Source organism: Schistocerca cancellata, chromosome 4, assembly GCF_023864275.1.
Source record: "Schistocerca cancellata isolate TAMUIC-IGC-003103 chromosome 4, iqSchCanc2.1, whole genome shotgun sequence".
NCBI classification, from domain to species: Eukaryota; Metazoa; Arthropoda; class Insecta; order Orthoptera; family Acrididae; genus Schistocerca; species Schistocerca cancellata.
This window is the reverse complement of record NC_064629.1, coordinates 237,953,522-237,967,629: the sequence shown is the minus strand read 5'-3', so window position 1 is coordinate 237,967,629 and position 14,108 is coordinate 237,953,522. Positions and strand designations below refer to the sequence as shown.

The window sequence follows — 14,108 nt, the reverse complement described above, 5'->3', positions numbered from 1 at the left end:
AAGCACAGCAACTGACTTCTAGTATAAATTTTTAAATCTTCTACAACTATAAATTACGTGCAGCCAAGTTATGTGGTTTTAAATGCTTGAAAAGGTAAATTAATATACAAAATAACCTTGCTTAAGTGGGACTGCTACACTTACAACCTGAACCCAACTACTGCAGTCATATTTTCATCCGTTCTATCCAATTTGTATCTTATGTTAGAAGGAAACAACTTTATTTCAATTTTGAAGTGTGGCTTACAATTTTTCCCCCTTGAATTTTAAGTCTCTTTTTTCAGGTGCTGCTTAGGTTCAAATGCAGCTTCGATTTGGGTAAATACAGTAAATCAGCCTCCACTTGTTGAGGAGCTGCGCATGGTACTCCGTGTGTAAGCAACTGAAGCATTTCGCAGTGTTGTTGCATTGTCTTTCTGTGAAAGCAAGTTAAAATGGCTGCAAAAACAAACAGACCTATTGTATGTAAATTATCCTACAAGATTTGATTTTCCAAAGTGAAGGGTATATTCAGCTGGTGTGGAAACAGCATTTCCTTATACTAACATGGAACTTCAAATGCAAGCTTCAATGGAAATGTTCAAACACATGCAATTGGCCTAGAAAATCATTGTTATAGACTTTTGAGATAAAAAATGTGTACTGTACACAAATGTTCCGAGAACTCAGAAAATATTTCTCTTTCCTTCATTTCATGTACAATATTTCTGGATTACTGAATGAACTGCTTTAATGGATCCAAACATTTATGACAGAATTCATTTTTCACAAGCAAATACAAGATAATGTAAGATAGATACAGCATAGAATAAATGTCAACACCAAATGTAAAAATCCAATTTAATACTGACCTGTACACTCGACAAACAGCCTGTGTATCGTGACATGGATTCCACGATGCATCAAACACTACAACCCTATTGGCTCCAACAAGGTTGATACCTAAGGAACCAGCTCTTGTGGAAACCAGAAATAAGTGTATGTTTGGATTCGAATTATATTCATTTATTAGTTTTTCTCTCTCCAAAGCTGTTGTGCTACCATCCAGTCCTGTAATCACAGATGCAGTTTAGCCTTGACAGAAATAATAAACCTGTAACTTTAAAAACAAACTGAAAAATGCTCACAAATAATAGTAATTTACTGAAAAAATTGAAAAACCTAATGATAACTGAGCACAGTTGTAATTTCTATATCCTTGATTGTTGTTGAAAAGGCAAACACACATCATAAAGCAATAGAAAGACACTGTAAGTTAACCTTTACAAAACTAAGTCTTTCGAATTTTTTATTATTTTCTATATCAAACAGTGGTGAAGGTGTATAGTATTACATTCATGTGTATACCAGGATGGAAACGAATTGGGAAGACATGACAATAAACAGTGTTTATGCAGAGTAAGGTAAAAGGCAAGATTTTAATTTTCACTGGCGGAGAAAACCTAATTATCAGTGTTTAATATATCTCGTGGAAAACAGAATTAGGCTCTCTAATTTCCACTGTGGTGAGCAACTGTTTATTCACATACTCTTTTTATCATTGTGGAGGAGGATCACAACATTTCCAAGAAACATGGCTGCCATGTATACACAGGGTGTATGCGCAGACAAGGAAAAAAAATTCCTGGATTTCTCCCAGATCTCCCAGTTAAAAATACACTTTCTCCTGGGTGAAAACATACTTCCTCCCAGTTAACTGACAGTATATTTTGGGATGTAAATTTTGTTGGAGTACCAGTACTGTGTTATCTCATGTTTGGCTCTTTATTATGGCATAATGCCATACATGCTATAAGATGAAAACATGCACTTGAAATGCAGCGAACAGTTGAAAGTACCCAATAGTGTGGAATTAAACACTTTGTTTCAAATATATTGACTGCCTCATTGGAAAAGATTAATAAAAGAAAATTTCTTTCAAACCGACAAAAATAACTTCACTGTTTTGTAAAGGAATTAATGCTCGACTGTCAGAAACATGGAAGTAAAATAAAATCTGAAACTAATAACATATTTTAGCCTTCCATAATTATGTGAATGAATTTTTATTCACTTGATAGCTCCCGGCCATAGAAAACCGTTTTGTTTTCATTTGACGTGAGAGCTGTAAATGAAGAGGAAACAGCGAAACCACTAAACGTAAACAAGGGCCACGTGGATACTACCCATTTCCCCACTATAACTCAGACTGCTCTGCGCATCAGCCCCGGATCTACAGTATTTCCAAACCGGGGCAATACTAGATAGTGCCCCCCCCCCCCCCAACCACTTTCTTGAGCATTTGAGAAAGGACGTCAAAATTTTTAAAAAATCGAATTTTTAAAAATACGTTTATTTTGTAGTGCACATCTTTCTGAAAAGTGTTATGCATAAAACATATGTGTTCAAGGAAATGTAAGACATGTTATTTGGTCTTATGTGTGCCAAAGTGCAATGTCATGCCTCTTCACACAGCAGTCTTCTATCGCACATCACTGTATTTTGCTCTGTGGAATTGAAACATCCATATTTTGTAATGGATGCCATCAAACTATATTCAGGACAGTGGAAATTGAAATATCCTGTGGTGCCTCTCCTGCTTCCAGTCGGCTGGTTTGACATCCCGTTCTTCTTTCTTTTTAAAAAAAAAGAACTCTTCAGAAAATCTGCACTCTATATTCCCTATTAGCCAACAACTTGCTGCTTTGTGTGACCAGTACAGACAAGACAGGATCCATTTCTTCAATCCTTAGTGCCTAGACTTTTTTTTTTTCTTTCTTCTAATCTTGCTACAGCTTTATGCTTTTCTTTCTGTGAAAGAATCTATTACTTCATCAAAGTTTGTAAATGTTTTGCTACATGAAAAATCGAAATATCGTTGTCTAATACTGAAAAAGCTGTTAATAGAAATAGGACCCACGATTGGTGTGGTTTCTTGATCTGATTTCGTCTGTTTTGTCACTGTTTGCTGTATAAAACAAAATAGGCTTTTCTAATACTGCAGCTATTGTAACAAACACAAAATAAACAAGACTGTTTTGGCACAACTGGTCATTTTTATAACACGACAGTACCAATATCAAATGTCTATTAGACCTACTAAAAACGAAAAGTTTGACGTTAGGAAATAGTTTCACACTTCATTCATATGCTCCAGTTTCTCAAGCACAAGATCGAAAAGTAGTAGTACGAAATTTTTATACAAATTTGAAATCGTCATATTGTTCCATAATTTGTGTGATGTTCCCGTTTCTTCTCCTTCCTCATTCTAATGAACAGTCCTGTCATCACTAATTCTGTAACTATTCCTGCCAACGTCAAAGCTTATTTGCCAGTTGACTTCACTAGCTCTGCCAGAATCATCAGTTTAGTTATCCCGCAATTATTCTCCAGTTAGGCGTTGTTGCATGTTCGTTCAACGCGTTTTTATTTATTTAGTTTTAGTTTTGGTCCTATGACATCTTGTACAGATATGGGACAGGTCAATAAATGATACAGAGAGAGTGCCTGGTGAAGGGGAAAGGCCACAGGCATAAATACTGGACCAGGTCCACTCGAAGAGGTCACACCTGATGAAGGTAACAAGTTACGCTACCGAAATATCGGGCAAGTATGACGCTGATATCCGGCAGAACATCCGACAACCCGAGATGTCATTCGATTGCCGGGAAAGCCTGAAGAATTACATCTTGTTTGGTTTATAATACAATCTGGAATCTCATCAAAACCACATGAAAGTTTCTTTAATGAGCTCATTGCCAGTATGAGCTCACTCTATGTGACCTGCTTGAGAAACATAGACCCCATGGGAGGTTTACAGTTTTCAATGAAGTGCATATTAGTATCCTGAAAGCTGCTTCGGTAAGATCATTTGCAGCTTTGCCAAAGTACTCAATGAAGATATTAGCTACAGAGGTAGCATCACATACTTGTTTGTTTTCCAGCTTTAAGTTAATATTTTTTGCCACTGGTTTTGTGTGTGTTTCAGGTCTGATGATGTTCCATGCAGCCCGTGTTTTGTTTTTTGATTTGCAGATATATTCATCATTTCCTCTTTTCTTTGCCTCTTTAATAACTTTGTGGTAGATTTCACTTTATTCTTTGATATAATTTTGCATTTCTAATGATTTATTATTTTGTTTTTTATAATAACTGTAGAAATCTTTTCCTTGCACAAGAGATTTTTATGCCCTTAGTAATCCAACTTTTGTTTCTGGTTGGTTTTAATTTACATTGCTTTAGTGGGAAGACTATGTGAAAATAGTACTTACATGAGCCATGAAAGTTATCGAACATTCTATTTGCATCGGTTTCATTGAACACTTCCATCCCATGTTTCTCGGTTTAATATGTTGCAAAAGTTTGCTATATTGCCATTGCTGAAGTCCCTGCACTCAGTTATTTTAATGGGAGATATTTTCTCTGAACATAATTACAGTGATAACAACACAGCCTCATGATCACTGTATCCCACCTTAACTGCTTCACTACTGTATGGAGAAAAGGTTTCTTCAATAAAAATTTGGCCTGGTGCAGTTTTACTATGTCTAGTGATTCTTGTTGGTGTATTTACTGTGGGGATTAAGTTGAAACTCTTTGTCATATATAGTAATTCATCTTTGTAGTTTGAGGGTTTCAAAAAGTCTATGCTGAAGTCTCCACAAATGATTTTCATTTTCTTCAGTTCGACAATATTTAACACCATTTCAAATTTACATAGGTATTCTTCTATGTCAGCATCAGGGGATCAGTATATAGTCACAGTACCTAGTTGAATGTTAGTAAGTTCAATAGCTGCCATTTCAAAGACTTTTTCTTTATTCAGTTCAGGGTACGTTTGGATTGCTTTATACTTAAATTCTGCTTTGCAAAGATAGGAATCCCTCCATGTTTATAATAAGACCTGCAAAATGAAATGAGTAGGGAAAAGCCACGAATCTTTAGTGTTTCTATTTGCGGTTCTTCTAGCCAATGTTCTGTTATGCAGATAACATCAACATTTACGTCAGAACACAGTATTATTTCTAGTTCTTGTGATTTGTTAGTCAGAGACTGAACATTATGATGCATTATATGAAATGCTCCAGAAAATAAGATACCAGAAGATTGTCTCAGAACCATACAGGACCTCCCATTACTGGAGTTATACTGCTCAAAAATATGTAAGCTTTACAAGGGTAAGTGTGAAGAAGAAAATATTTTGCCAGTGAAGGCCTGCATTTACTGTAAGGTGTTCAACTCAGAATTTCATCTATCATTTTATAGGCTAAGAAGTGACACGTGCAATTAATGTGACAGATTAGAAAATTTAATCAAAGCAGAGGATGACACCATTAAAAGAAACAGACCAATGCTTGAGAAAAAGCTCCACCTAAGAAAGGAGATGCACAAAAATCAAAAGAAGGTTCAGCACATGTAACTACTTTCAATCTTGAAAAAAATATTGCCAACTACAATGCTAACATCCAGTGTTATTTACTACAAGAGACAGGTGAGGACATTTAATTTTGGAATACATGAGTATAGCACAGATCACATTTTCATGTATATGTGGTCTGAGAATATAGCCTCGTGTGGCCCTTCAGAAACTGGTTCATGCTTGCTGAAGTATGTAAAATCATTGCCACCTGATATTAAACAAGCTAGTGCCTGCAGCAATAGTTGTGGTGGGCAAAAAAGAAATCAATTAATTGTCCAATTTTGGCTGTACATTGTTGCTCATGCATCTATTGAGTTGCAGAATATGCCAGGACGACATTTAATGTATATGAAATGATATATTGAAGACTTCCTTGCAGACAGAATTCAACACGAGATAATGTGGTTGTCTGTAACAAAGTAGCAATGCCAGAAGATAGTAACGATTTGCAGAATGACCACCAGATAATTTATGAATAGTGCAGGCTCTGGCAGTTAACCGTGAACATAAATAAATGTAACATACTGCGCAAACACAGCAAAAGAAATCCACTACTGTGTAGCTACACTATTGATGACAGACTACTAGAAACAGTATCTACCACAACATATCTACGAGTAACTATCAAGAGTGACCTTAAGTGGAATGGCCACATAGGACAAAGGGAAACGCAGATGTCAGACTCAGATTCATAGGAAGAATCATAAGGAAATGTAACTCATTTACGAAGGATCTTATGAGGCACTTGTACAACCAATTACTGAGTATTGTTCACCTATCTGAGATCCCATCCAGATAGAACTGATAGAAGAGATATAGAAGATCCGATGAACAGCAGCACATTTAGTCACGGGATCAATTAGTCGGCAGGAAAGCGTTAAAGGAATACACAAGAAACTCCATTGGCAGACGTTACAGGAGAGGCATTGTGCATCATGAAGAGATATACTATTGAAATTTCAAGAGAGCACTTTCCAGGAAGATTCGAACATATTACTTCCACCCACATACATCTGATGTAATGACCATGAGGAGAAAATTCAAGAAATTAGAGTCAATACTGAGGCTTACTGCCAATCATTCTTCCCATGCACATTTCATGAGTGGAACATGGTTGGATGGTTCAGCTAATGGTACAAAAAGTACCCTCAGCCACACACCATTAGGTGGCTTTCAGATGCAGATGTAGATGTAGATGCACAAGATGATTTCCTATCCACAGAATCAACTGCAGAACTTCTGAACAACAGAAAAATAGACACTGTGAAGCAAAAGGTTAACTGGTTGACAATGAGATGGATGCAGCACAGGGAAGTTGAGCCAAGAGCTTTCCTCTTCATGGAGATGTTGAATTAAGACATGCAATTTCGAAAAGTAAATGTTGCGCATCCATGAAGGCATGGTATGATACCTGCGCATCTTCCACCTACTTGACATGGACAGGGTGTTTGAAGAAAGCAAAAATTGATGACTTGATGTCATTACTACAGTTTATTCTGCCTTTGTACAACAACTTCTAAAGAAGTCTAACACTGATACAGAAGTCTCCAGAAATCCAACCAGGATGTCGTGGTCATCCTCATGGTTGCAGTAGAAGTCAACAACATGTTTCATACTTTCTTCAGTACATTTTACAGCCAAATGATTCTACAAATTCAAGTGATGAAGAATGCTACTCTGCTAACTGTAAAGTAAGGAAGTGAACGAAAGTGAGTATGTGGAAACAGCGTATCCTTTAAAGCTATAGTGATGCAAAGGACATTTTACAGAGACAGAAAGTGCACTTGTACCATGCATCTATTGAAACTGTTGATCTTAAGTTCCTCGTGCCTGGTCATAGCAATATTGATAATGATTCTGACTTTAGTCACACTGAGAAGAAGAAAAACAAAACCCAGGTTATATCTTAAGTGAAGGATTGGCTGAAGTTTGCAGAATTTTTTATGCAATAATGCCTTACACACAGGACCTCCAGCTACCTACCTTATACACTGAAGCACCGAAGAAACTGGTATAGGCATTTGTATTCAAATAAAGATATATGTAAACAGGCAGAATATGGCACTGCAATCAGCAAGGCCTATATAAGACGACAAGTATCTGGTGCAGTTGTTAGATCCGTTATTGCTGCTACTGTTGCAGTTTATAAAGATTTAAGAAAGTTTGAAAGTGGTGTTTTAGTCAGTGCACAAGCGATGGGACACAGCATCTCCGAGGTAGCTATGAAGTGGGGATTTTCCTGTACCACCATTTCATGGGTGTACCGTGAATATCAGGAATCCGGTAAAATATCAAATTTCCAACATCGCTGCAGCAGGAAAAAGATCCTGCAAGAAAAGACCAAAGACAACTGAAGGCAATCATTCAAAATGAAATAAGTGCAACACTTCCGCAAATTGCTGCAGATTTCAAACTGGCCCGTCAACAAGTGTTAACATGTGAACCATTCAACGAAACATCACTGATATGGGCTTTTGGGGCCCAAGCCCCACTCGTGTACCCTTGATGACTGCACTACACACAGCTTTATGCCTCGTCTGGGTCCATCAACACTGACATTGGACTGTTGATGACTGGAAACAGAGTGCCTGGTCAGAGAAGTCTTGTTTCAAATTGTATCCAATGGATGGACATGTACAGGTATGGAGACAACCTCATTAATCCATGGACCCAGCATCGACATCAGTAAGTGGTTTAAAGCTAATTCACTGTCATTAAACTTTGAGAAGAACTATATGCAGTTCAGAACCTGTAAGAGATTTCCTTCCAGCATGTGTATAACATATGAAGGCATGCAGATCGAAGAGGTTGACAGTATTAAATTTCTCGGATTACAACTCAATAAATTCAGTTGGGAAGGGCATACCACAAAATTGCTTAAGAGCCTAAACAAGTTTTCTGTGAGAATGATGTCAGATGTAGGAGATATAAATATATATAAAAAAAAATTGCATACTTTGCTGACTTTCATTCTATTATGTCATATGGGCTCATATTCTGGGGCAACTCATCAAATCGAGCAAAAGTTTTTAGGGTGAAAAAGTGTGTGGTAAGAATCATTTGTGATGTGAATCCAAGATCAGGTAGAAACCTGTTCGAGGAACTTTGTATTCCAACCGCTGCTTCTCAGTATATTTATTCCTTAATGAAATTTGTTGCAAGTAATACATCTCAATTTCCAACCAATATCTCAATACATAGTATCAATACTACGAACAAGTACAATCTACATAAAGACATAAAACCACTTACCCTGGTCCAAAAAGGGGTCTAATATTCAGGAACACACATTTTCAATCAATTGCCAGCAACCATTAAAAACTTGGTTTCAGATAAAGCACGGTTTGAACAGTGTTTGAAAGACTTTTTGATAGGCAACTCCTTCTGCTCCATAGATGAATATCTTAACAGAGACTGTTAAGTCAGCTTAACCCTTTGACTGCTAGGGACATGTTATCTTGTCATACCTTGCCGTTCTGATGGCGCACCCGACTTGTTTAAGCACGGCCCTTGGGTCTTCACTACAGCACTAAGGATGTGTCGACGTGTGCCGTGCTACCGGCCTTTCCACACTAGGGACGAGTTTAAGCGCACCAAGTCCCACCTACCTGAGCGTGACAGACGTATAAACACACAGAGCTGTTTTTCTGCCTTGCTCTTCCAGTAGCTGTTCAGTGGTCTGACTGTATTGTTCCAGAGTGCATCTTCCCGTGTTTTCATCAGTTTTCTTGTTTTCTACGGGAGAAATGTCACATCATCGTGTTTGCACAGGTAGTAGTGATGAGTCTTCAACAGAGTCTCGAAGCTGTAGTCCTCAGCCCTTGACTACAGCCCTTTACACCAGAGGGGAGAGCAAGAATTACAGTCAGAAGTTCCTCTGAATCCAAGGAACCAAAAAGTGACTGTGAAACGGTTCGCAAAAGAGTGCACTTAAGTGACATATTTGACTGGAAAGAAACCAGTTTCCGGCCATTAAACCATTACTTTGAGGACTCGAGTTCAGGACACAAATGTCAACTAGATACGGACCCAAGCATTCTTTCATTTTTTGTGAAATTCACGTCTGAAGAACTGTTGCAATTTACTGCAGACAAAACAAATCGTTTTTACGTTTACACCAAAGAAAATACTACAGAATCTATGAATTCTTGACTGTCAGAGTGGACAGACACTGAATTTGAGGAAATGTATTGTTTTGTTGCTACTTGCCTTCCAATAGCGCAAGTTAAGAAGTTAAAATTAAGTTATTATTGGTCCAGAGATACACCAGTTTTCAGTGCAATTATGTCCCCGAGACTGTTATTGTCTACTTCTAAGAAAGTTACACTTCAGTGATAACTCTGTGAGTACTGGAGGTGACAGTCTATTGAAAATTAGGACGATTGTTGACAAAGTTCATAAGACATTTTATAATTCATTTCGTCCACATCACAAGCTTCGTATAGATGAAAGTCTCTTGCTGTTCAAAGGATGATTATCTTTTAAGCAATTTATTCCAGTCAAGCGCAGTAGATTCAGAATAAAGACATTTGTACTGTGTGACTGTCAGAGTGGCTATATTTTGGATTTTATTGTATATACAGGCGCAACAACAGAAATTGGGTTCCACAATTTAGGAAAAAGTGTTGTGGCAACTCTTATGGGACCATATTTGGAACTGGGTCATATTCTGCGTGTCGATAATTGGTCATCCAGCCCGAACCTGTTCCTCTGGCTTCATAACCATGGAACAGCCGCATGTGGCACTGGTCCTAAGAATAGGCACAACGTGCCAAAACTGCAGAATAAATTAAACTAGGAGGAAATGAGTTTAAGTCTACTGACAAGATCCTTGCTATCAACTGATGCGATAAGAGAGAGGGGTGGGTGTTGACCACAAGTCACACAACACAAATGGTTGAAACAGAGAAGACTGACACAAATACTGGCAAAAAAATAAAGGAACCGAAATGCAAAATGTATTGTAGATTACAATTCGAGTGTGGGTGCAACTGGCCGTTGTGACATGTTACTGAGCTCAGTGGGATCAGTAAATAATACTGCGAAATGTTACAAGAAATATTTTTTTTCACATTCTGGATCTGTGCATTCTAAATGCTCATACTCTCCGCCGGATGGTATCAGGGCGAAAAATGGCACTCACTGAGTTTACCTTCCTCTCGTAGGGGAGATTGTAGAAAAATATGCTACAAAACAGAAAAAAAAACTGGTAGGGGAAGGCGCAATGACAACAAGAATCCTCTGCGATTCACAGGGAAACATTTTCCGCCTGTTATCATGAGTGAACATTCGCAGAAAAGTATGCTAATGCGCAGATGCATGGTTTGCACAAAACAGAAAGTTTCCCATATACCAATGCAAAACTTGCAATGTTCCCTTATGTGCTATATCCTGCTTTGACACTTATGATACAAATAATCATTACTGATCATTGAGAACTAAAGGTGAGAAAATTTATTGACACTTCTGAATGAATTACAAATAAAAAAAGGATATATATATATATATATATATATATATATATCTTAACAGAGACTGTTAAGTCAGCTTAACCCTTTGACTGCTAGGGACATGTTATCTTGTCATACCTTGCCGTTCTGATATATATATATATATATATATATATATATAAATAGAGGGAAACATTCCACGTGGGAAAAATATATCTAAAAAGAAAGATGATGAGACTTAGCAAACAAAAGCGCTGGCAGGTCGATAGACACACAAACATACACACAAAATTCTAGCTTTCGCAACCAACGGTTGCCTCGTCAGGAAAGAGGGAAGGAGAGGGAAAGACAAATATCCATCCACACATATACACGCACAAGCAGACATATACAGAGGCAAAGAGTTTCGAAATCTGAGATGCTTCAAGAGGTCATAAGGGAGGAAGTGGAACAGATATTGAACCCAATCTCTCGTCCTTCATTTCCCTTTAAAACGGTTAAAAAGTCGAGACCCAGGCGAAGTTACGTTCCTACAACGCCACATGAGGAACCTGTTTGGACACCAAGGAAGACTCATGTCTGGAGGACCCAGGATAAGCAAAAAGTATGTTCCCACTGCGGACGACCAGGACGTGTGGTGCGTTACTGTTGAGAAAGGCGGCGGATATTTGATGATGCCCATGCCAGAAGATAGCAGATCTTAGCCGACGCCAACTCCGGGACAATGATGATGAACAAGAAGATGTGGGTGCAGGACGGCGTAGGTCACCATCACCGCAAGCTAGCCACTGGAGAGGATGCTCCACAACACACCGATCAAGGTCTCCATTGCTGTTTAGAAGCTCCAGCCGATCACCTAGCCTCTGTAACCTGGAAAACTAAAGGGTGTGACCTTCCTTGGAAGTGAGGCCGCCGAAGAGAAAAATCCTCCGCCGTCGATCACTACAAAAATGATAGGAAATTACGTCGATATCCTCATGGATGGCTGACCAGTCCAAGCTCTTGCGGACTCTGGAGCACCATATTCAGTCATTTCGGAGAAGTACTGTAGCCAGTTGCAGAAAACCATATTTGTAGACAGCAAAACATCTCTGGTGAAGTTGGTTAATGGGAAATATGTAAAACCTACAGGAAGATGTGTCATTCTTGTGGGTATAAGTGGCCATACACAGCTCTTAGAATTCATCGTCCTACAAGAGTGTAGTCATGACGTCATTCTCGGATGGGACTTTTTGAAAGCTTCTCAAGCAATTATAAATTGTGGTCACTCAAAGGTTATGCTAGATGAGATGACATACTGTGGACAGGAAGATGCGCATCCGAGTGTGAGGAGACTGTGTGTGCTGGATGAAGTAATCATTCCTGCAGTCAGTGCTAGAAAGGTACCTGTCATGTGTCATGCCATGCATCAACCCATGGATCTTGTAGAGGAATGTAAGAGAAGCATACCACTGAAGAATAACTTGGTCATTCCAGTCTCTGTTGTCTCATTTAAGAATGGATTCAGTGAATTGTGGATAGTTAAGTGTTGCCGAGAACTGTAGATCCTTCCAAGACGCATGTGCGTAGCAAACGCTGAGCCGTTAATTGAAGAACAGCTTAGCGTGATAGAAACCTCCCATGCCAAGTCTGTGGGCGAAATTGGCACTACCACTACAAGACAAGGTCTTCTAGCTCGACTATCACCAGATCTCCCTAAGAAACAACAGAAGAAGCTACTTGCCATTCTTCAAGAGTTCTCTGAATGCTTTAATCCACAGGTGGAGAGCAAATTAGATACATTGACGGTGAAGCACCGGATTAGCACTGGAGACCATCAACCAATAAGCCAGAGAGCATACCGTGTGTCAGCAACAGAACGTCGAATAATTGGCGACGAGGTAGAGAAAATGATGAATAATGACATCATTCAGCCTTTGCAGAGTCCATGGCCATCACCAGTGGTTCTCGTCAGGAAGAAGGATGGCAGTTGGCGCTTTTGTGTTGATTACAGGAAGCTTAATAAGATAACTAAAAAGGACATTTACCCTCTTCCACGAATTGACAATACGCTGAAAGGGACCAAGTTTTTCTCAACCATGGACATGTACTCGGGATACTGGCAAATTGAAGTAGATGAGGCTGATCATGAGAAAACTGCATTCATCACCCCTGAGGGCCTGTATGAGTTTAAGGTAATGCCGTTTGGTTTGTGTAATGCACCAGCAACTTTTAAACAAATGATGGATAATCTTTTAAGGCACCTGAAATGGACGATGTGTCTTTGTTATTTAGATGACACTATGACACTATAGCGTTGTCAGAGACATCTGATGAACACATAAAAAGACTGAGGGCCGTTCTTAAGTGTCTCCAACAAGCCGGATTGAAACTTAATCCAAGAAAGTGTCTCTTTGGAGCAAAAGAACTCAAAATACTTGGGCATCTTGTGTCAAACAAAGGTGTGCGACCAGACCCAGAAAAGATGATAGCTATAATGGAATTTCCTATTCCTAAAAGTATTAGAGATGTGAGAAGCTTCCTCGGATTGTGTACTTATTACTGCCGTTTTATCAAAGACTTTTTTTTATCAAAGCCAGGCCACTCCAAGAGTTGTTAAAAGCCAATTCTAAATTTATCTGGTGTGGTGCTCGACAAGATTCTTTCGATGTGCTGCAAACAGCTCTGATGACTGACCCTTTACTTGGTCTGTATGATGACACAGCACCTACAGAACTACACAGAGTTGCCAGTGGGTATGGGATCGGTGCTGTCCTGGTGCAGATTTTGGATGGTAAAGAGAAGGTTCTAGGACACTTACAAAATCCAAGAGAAACTACTCAACTACAGAAAGAGAATGTCTTGCTGTGATCTGGGCCATGTGCAAAATTCAACAGTATCCCTACGGAAGGCCATTCACAGTTGTTACAGACCATCATTCACTTTGTTGGTTGACAGGTCTTAAGGATCCAACAGGACAACTCGCCAGGTGGGCATTAGGTCTTCAAGAGTATGACATTACCATAGTGTACAAAAGTGGAAGAAAACATCAAGATGCCGACTATCTCTCAAGAAACCCTGTGCAACGCCATCAAGACTTTGATGAAGATAGCGACTGTCTCGCTGCACTCCAGGATCTCTCTGCTGAGCAGAAGAAGGACGCCAATAGTTAATGGATTACTTTGCAAGGAAAACTTTGATCCATTTGGAAAGAGGTGGCTACCAGTGATTCCTAAACACATGCAGTTAGATGTTCTACAGAAATTCCATGACACACCGGA

General features: G+C 38.9%; 1 protein-coding gene across 1 annotated transcript in view; it reads right to left on the bottom strand.

The window, feature by feature from the left end:
- The window catches only part of LOC126184039 (uncharacterized), a 497,397-nt gene that overhangs the window by 69,595 nt on the left and 413,694 nt on the right, over nt 1–14,108 (bottom strand). Inside the window, exon 19 of the mRNA XM_049926396.1 lies at nt 852–1,050. Within this exon, the coding sequence (XP_049782353.1) occupies nt 852–1,050 (199 nt within the window). The remainder of the gene's footprint in view (nt 1–851; nt 1,051–14,108) is intronic.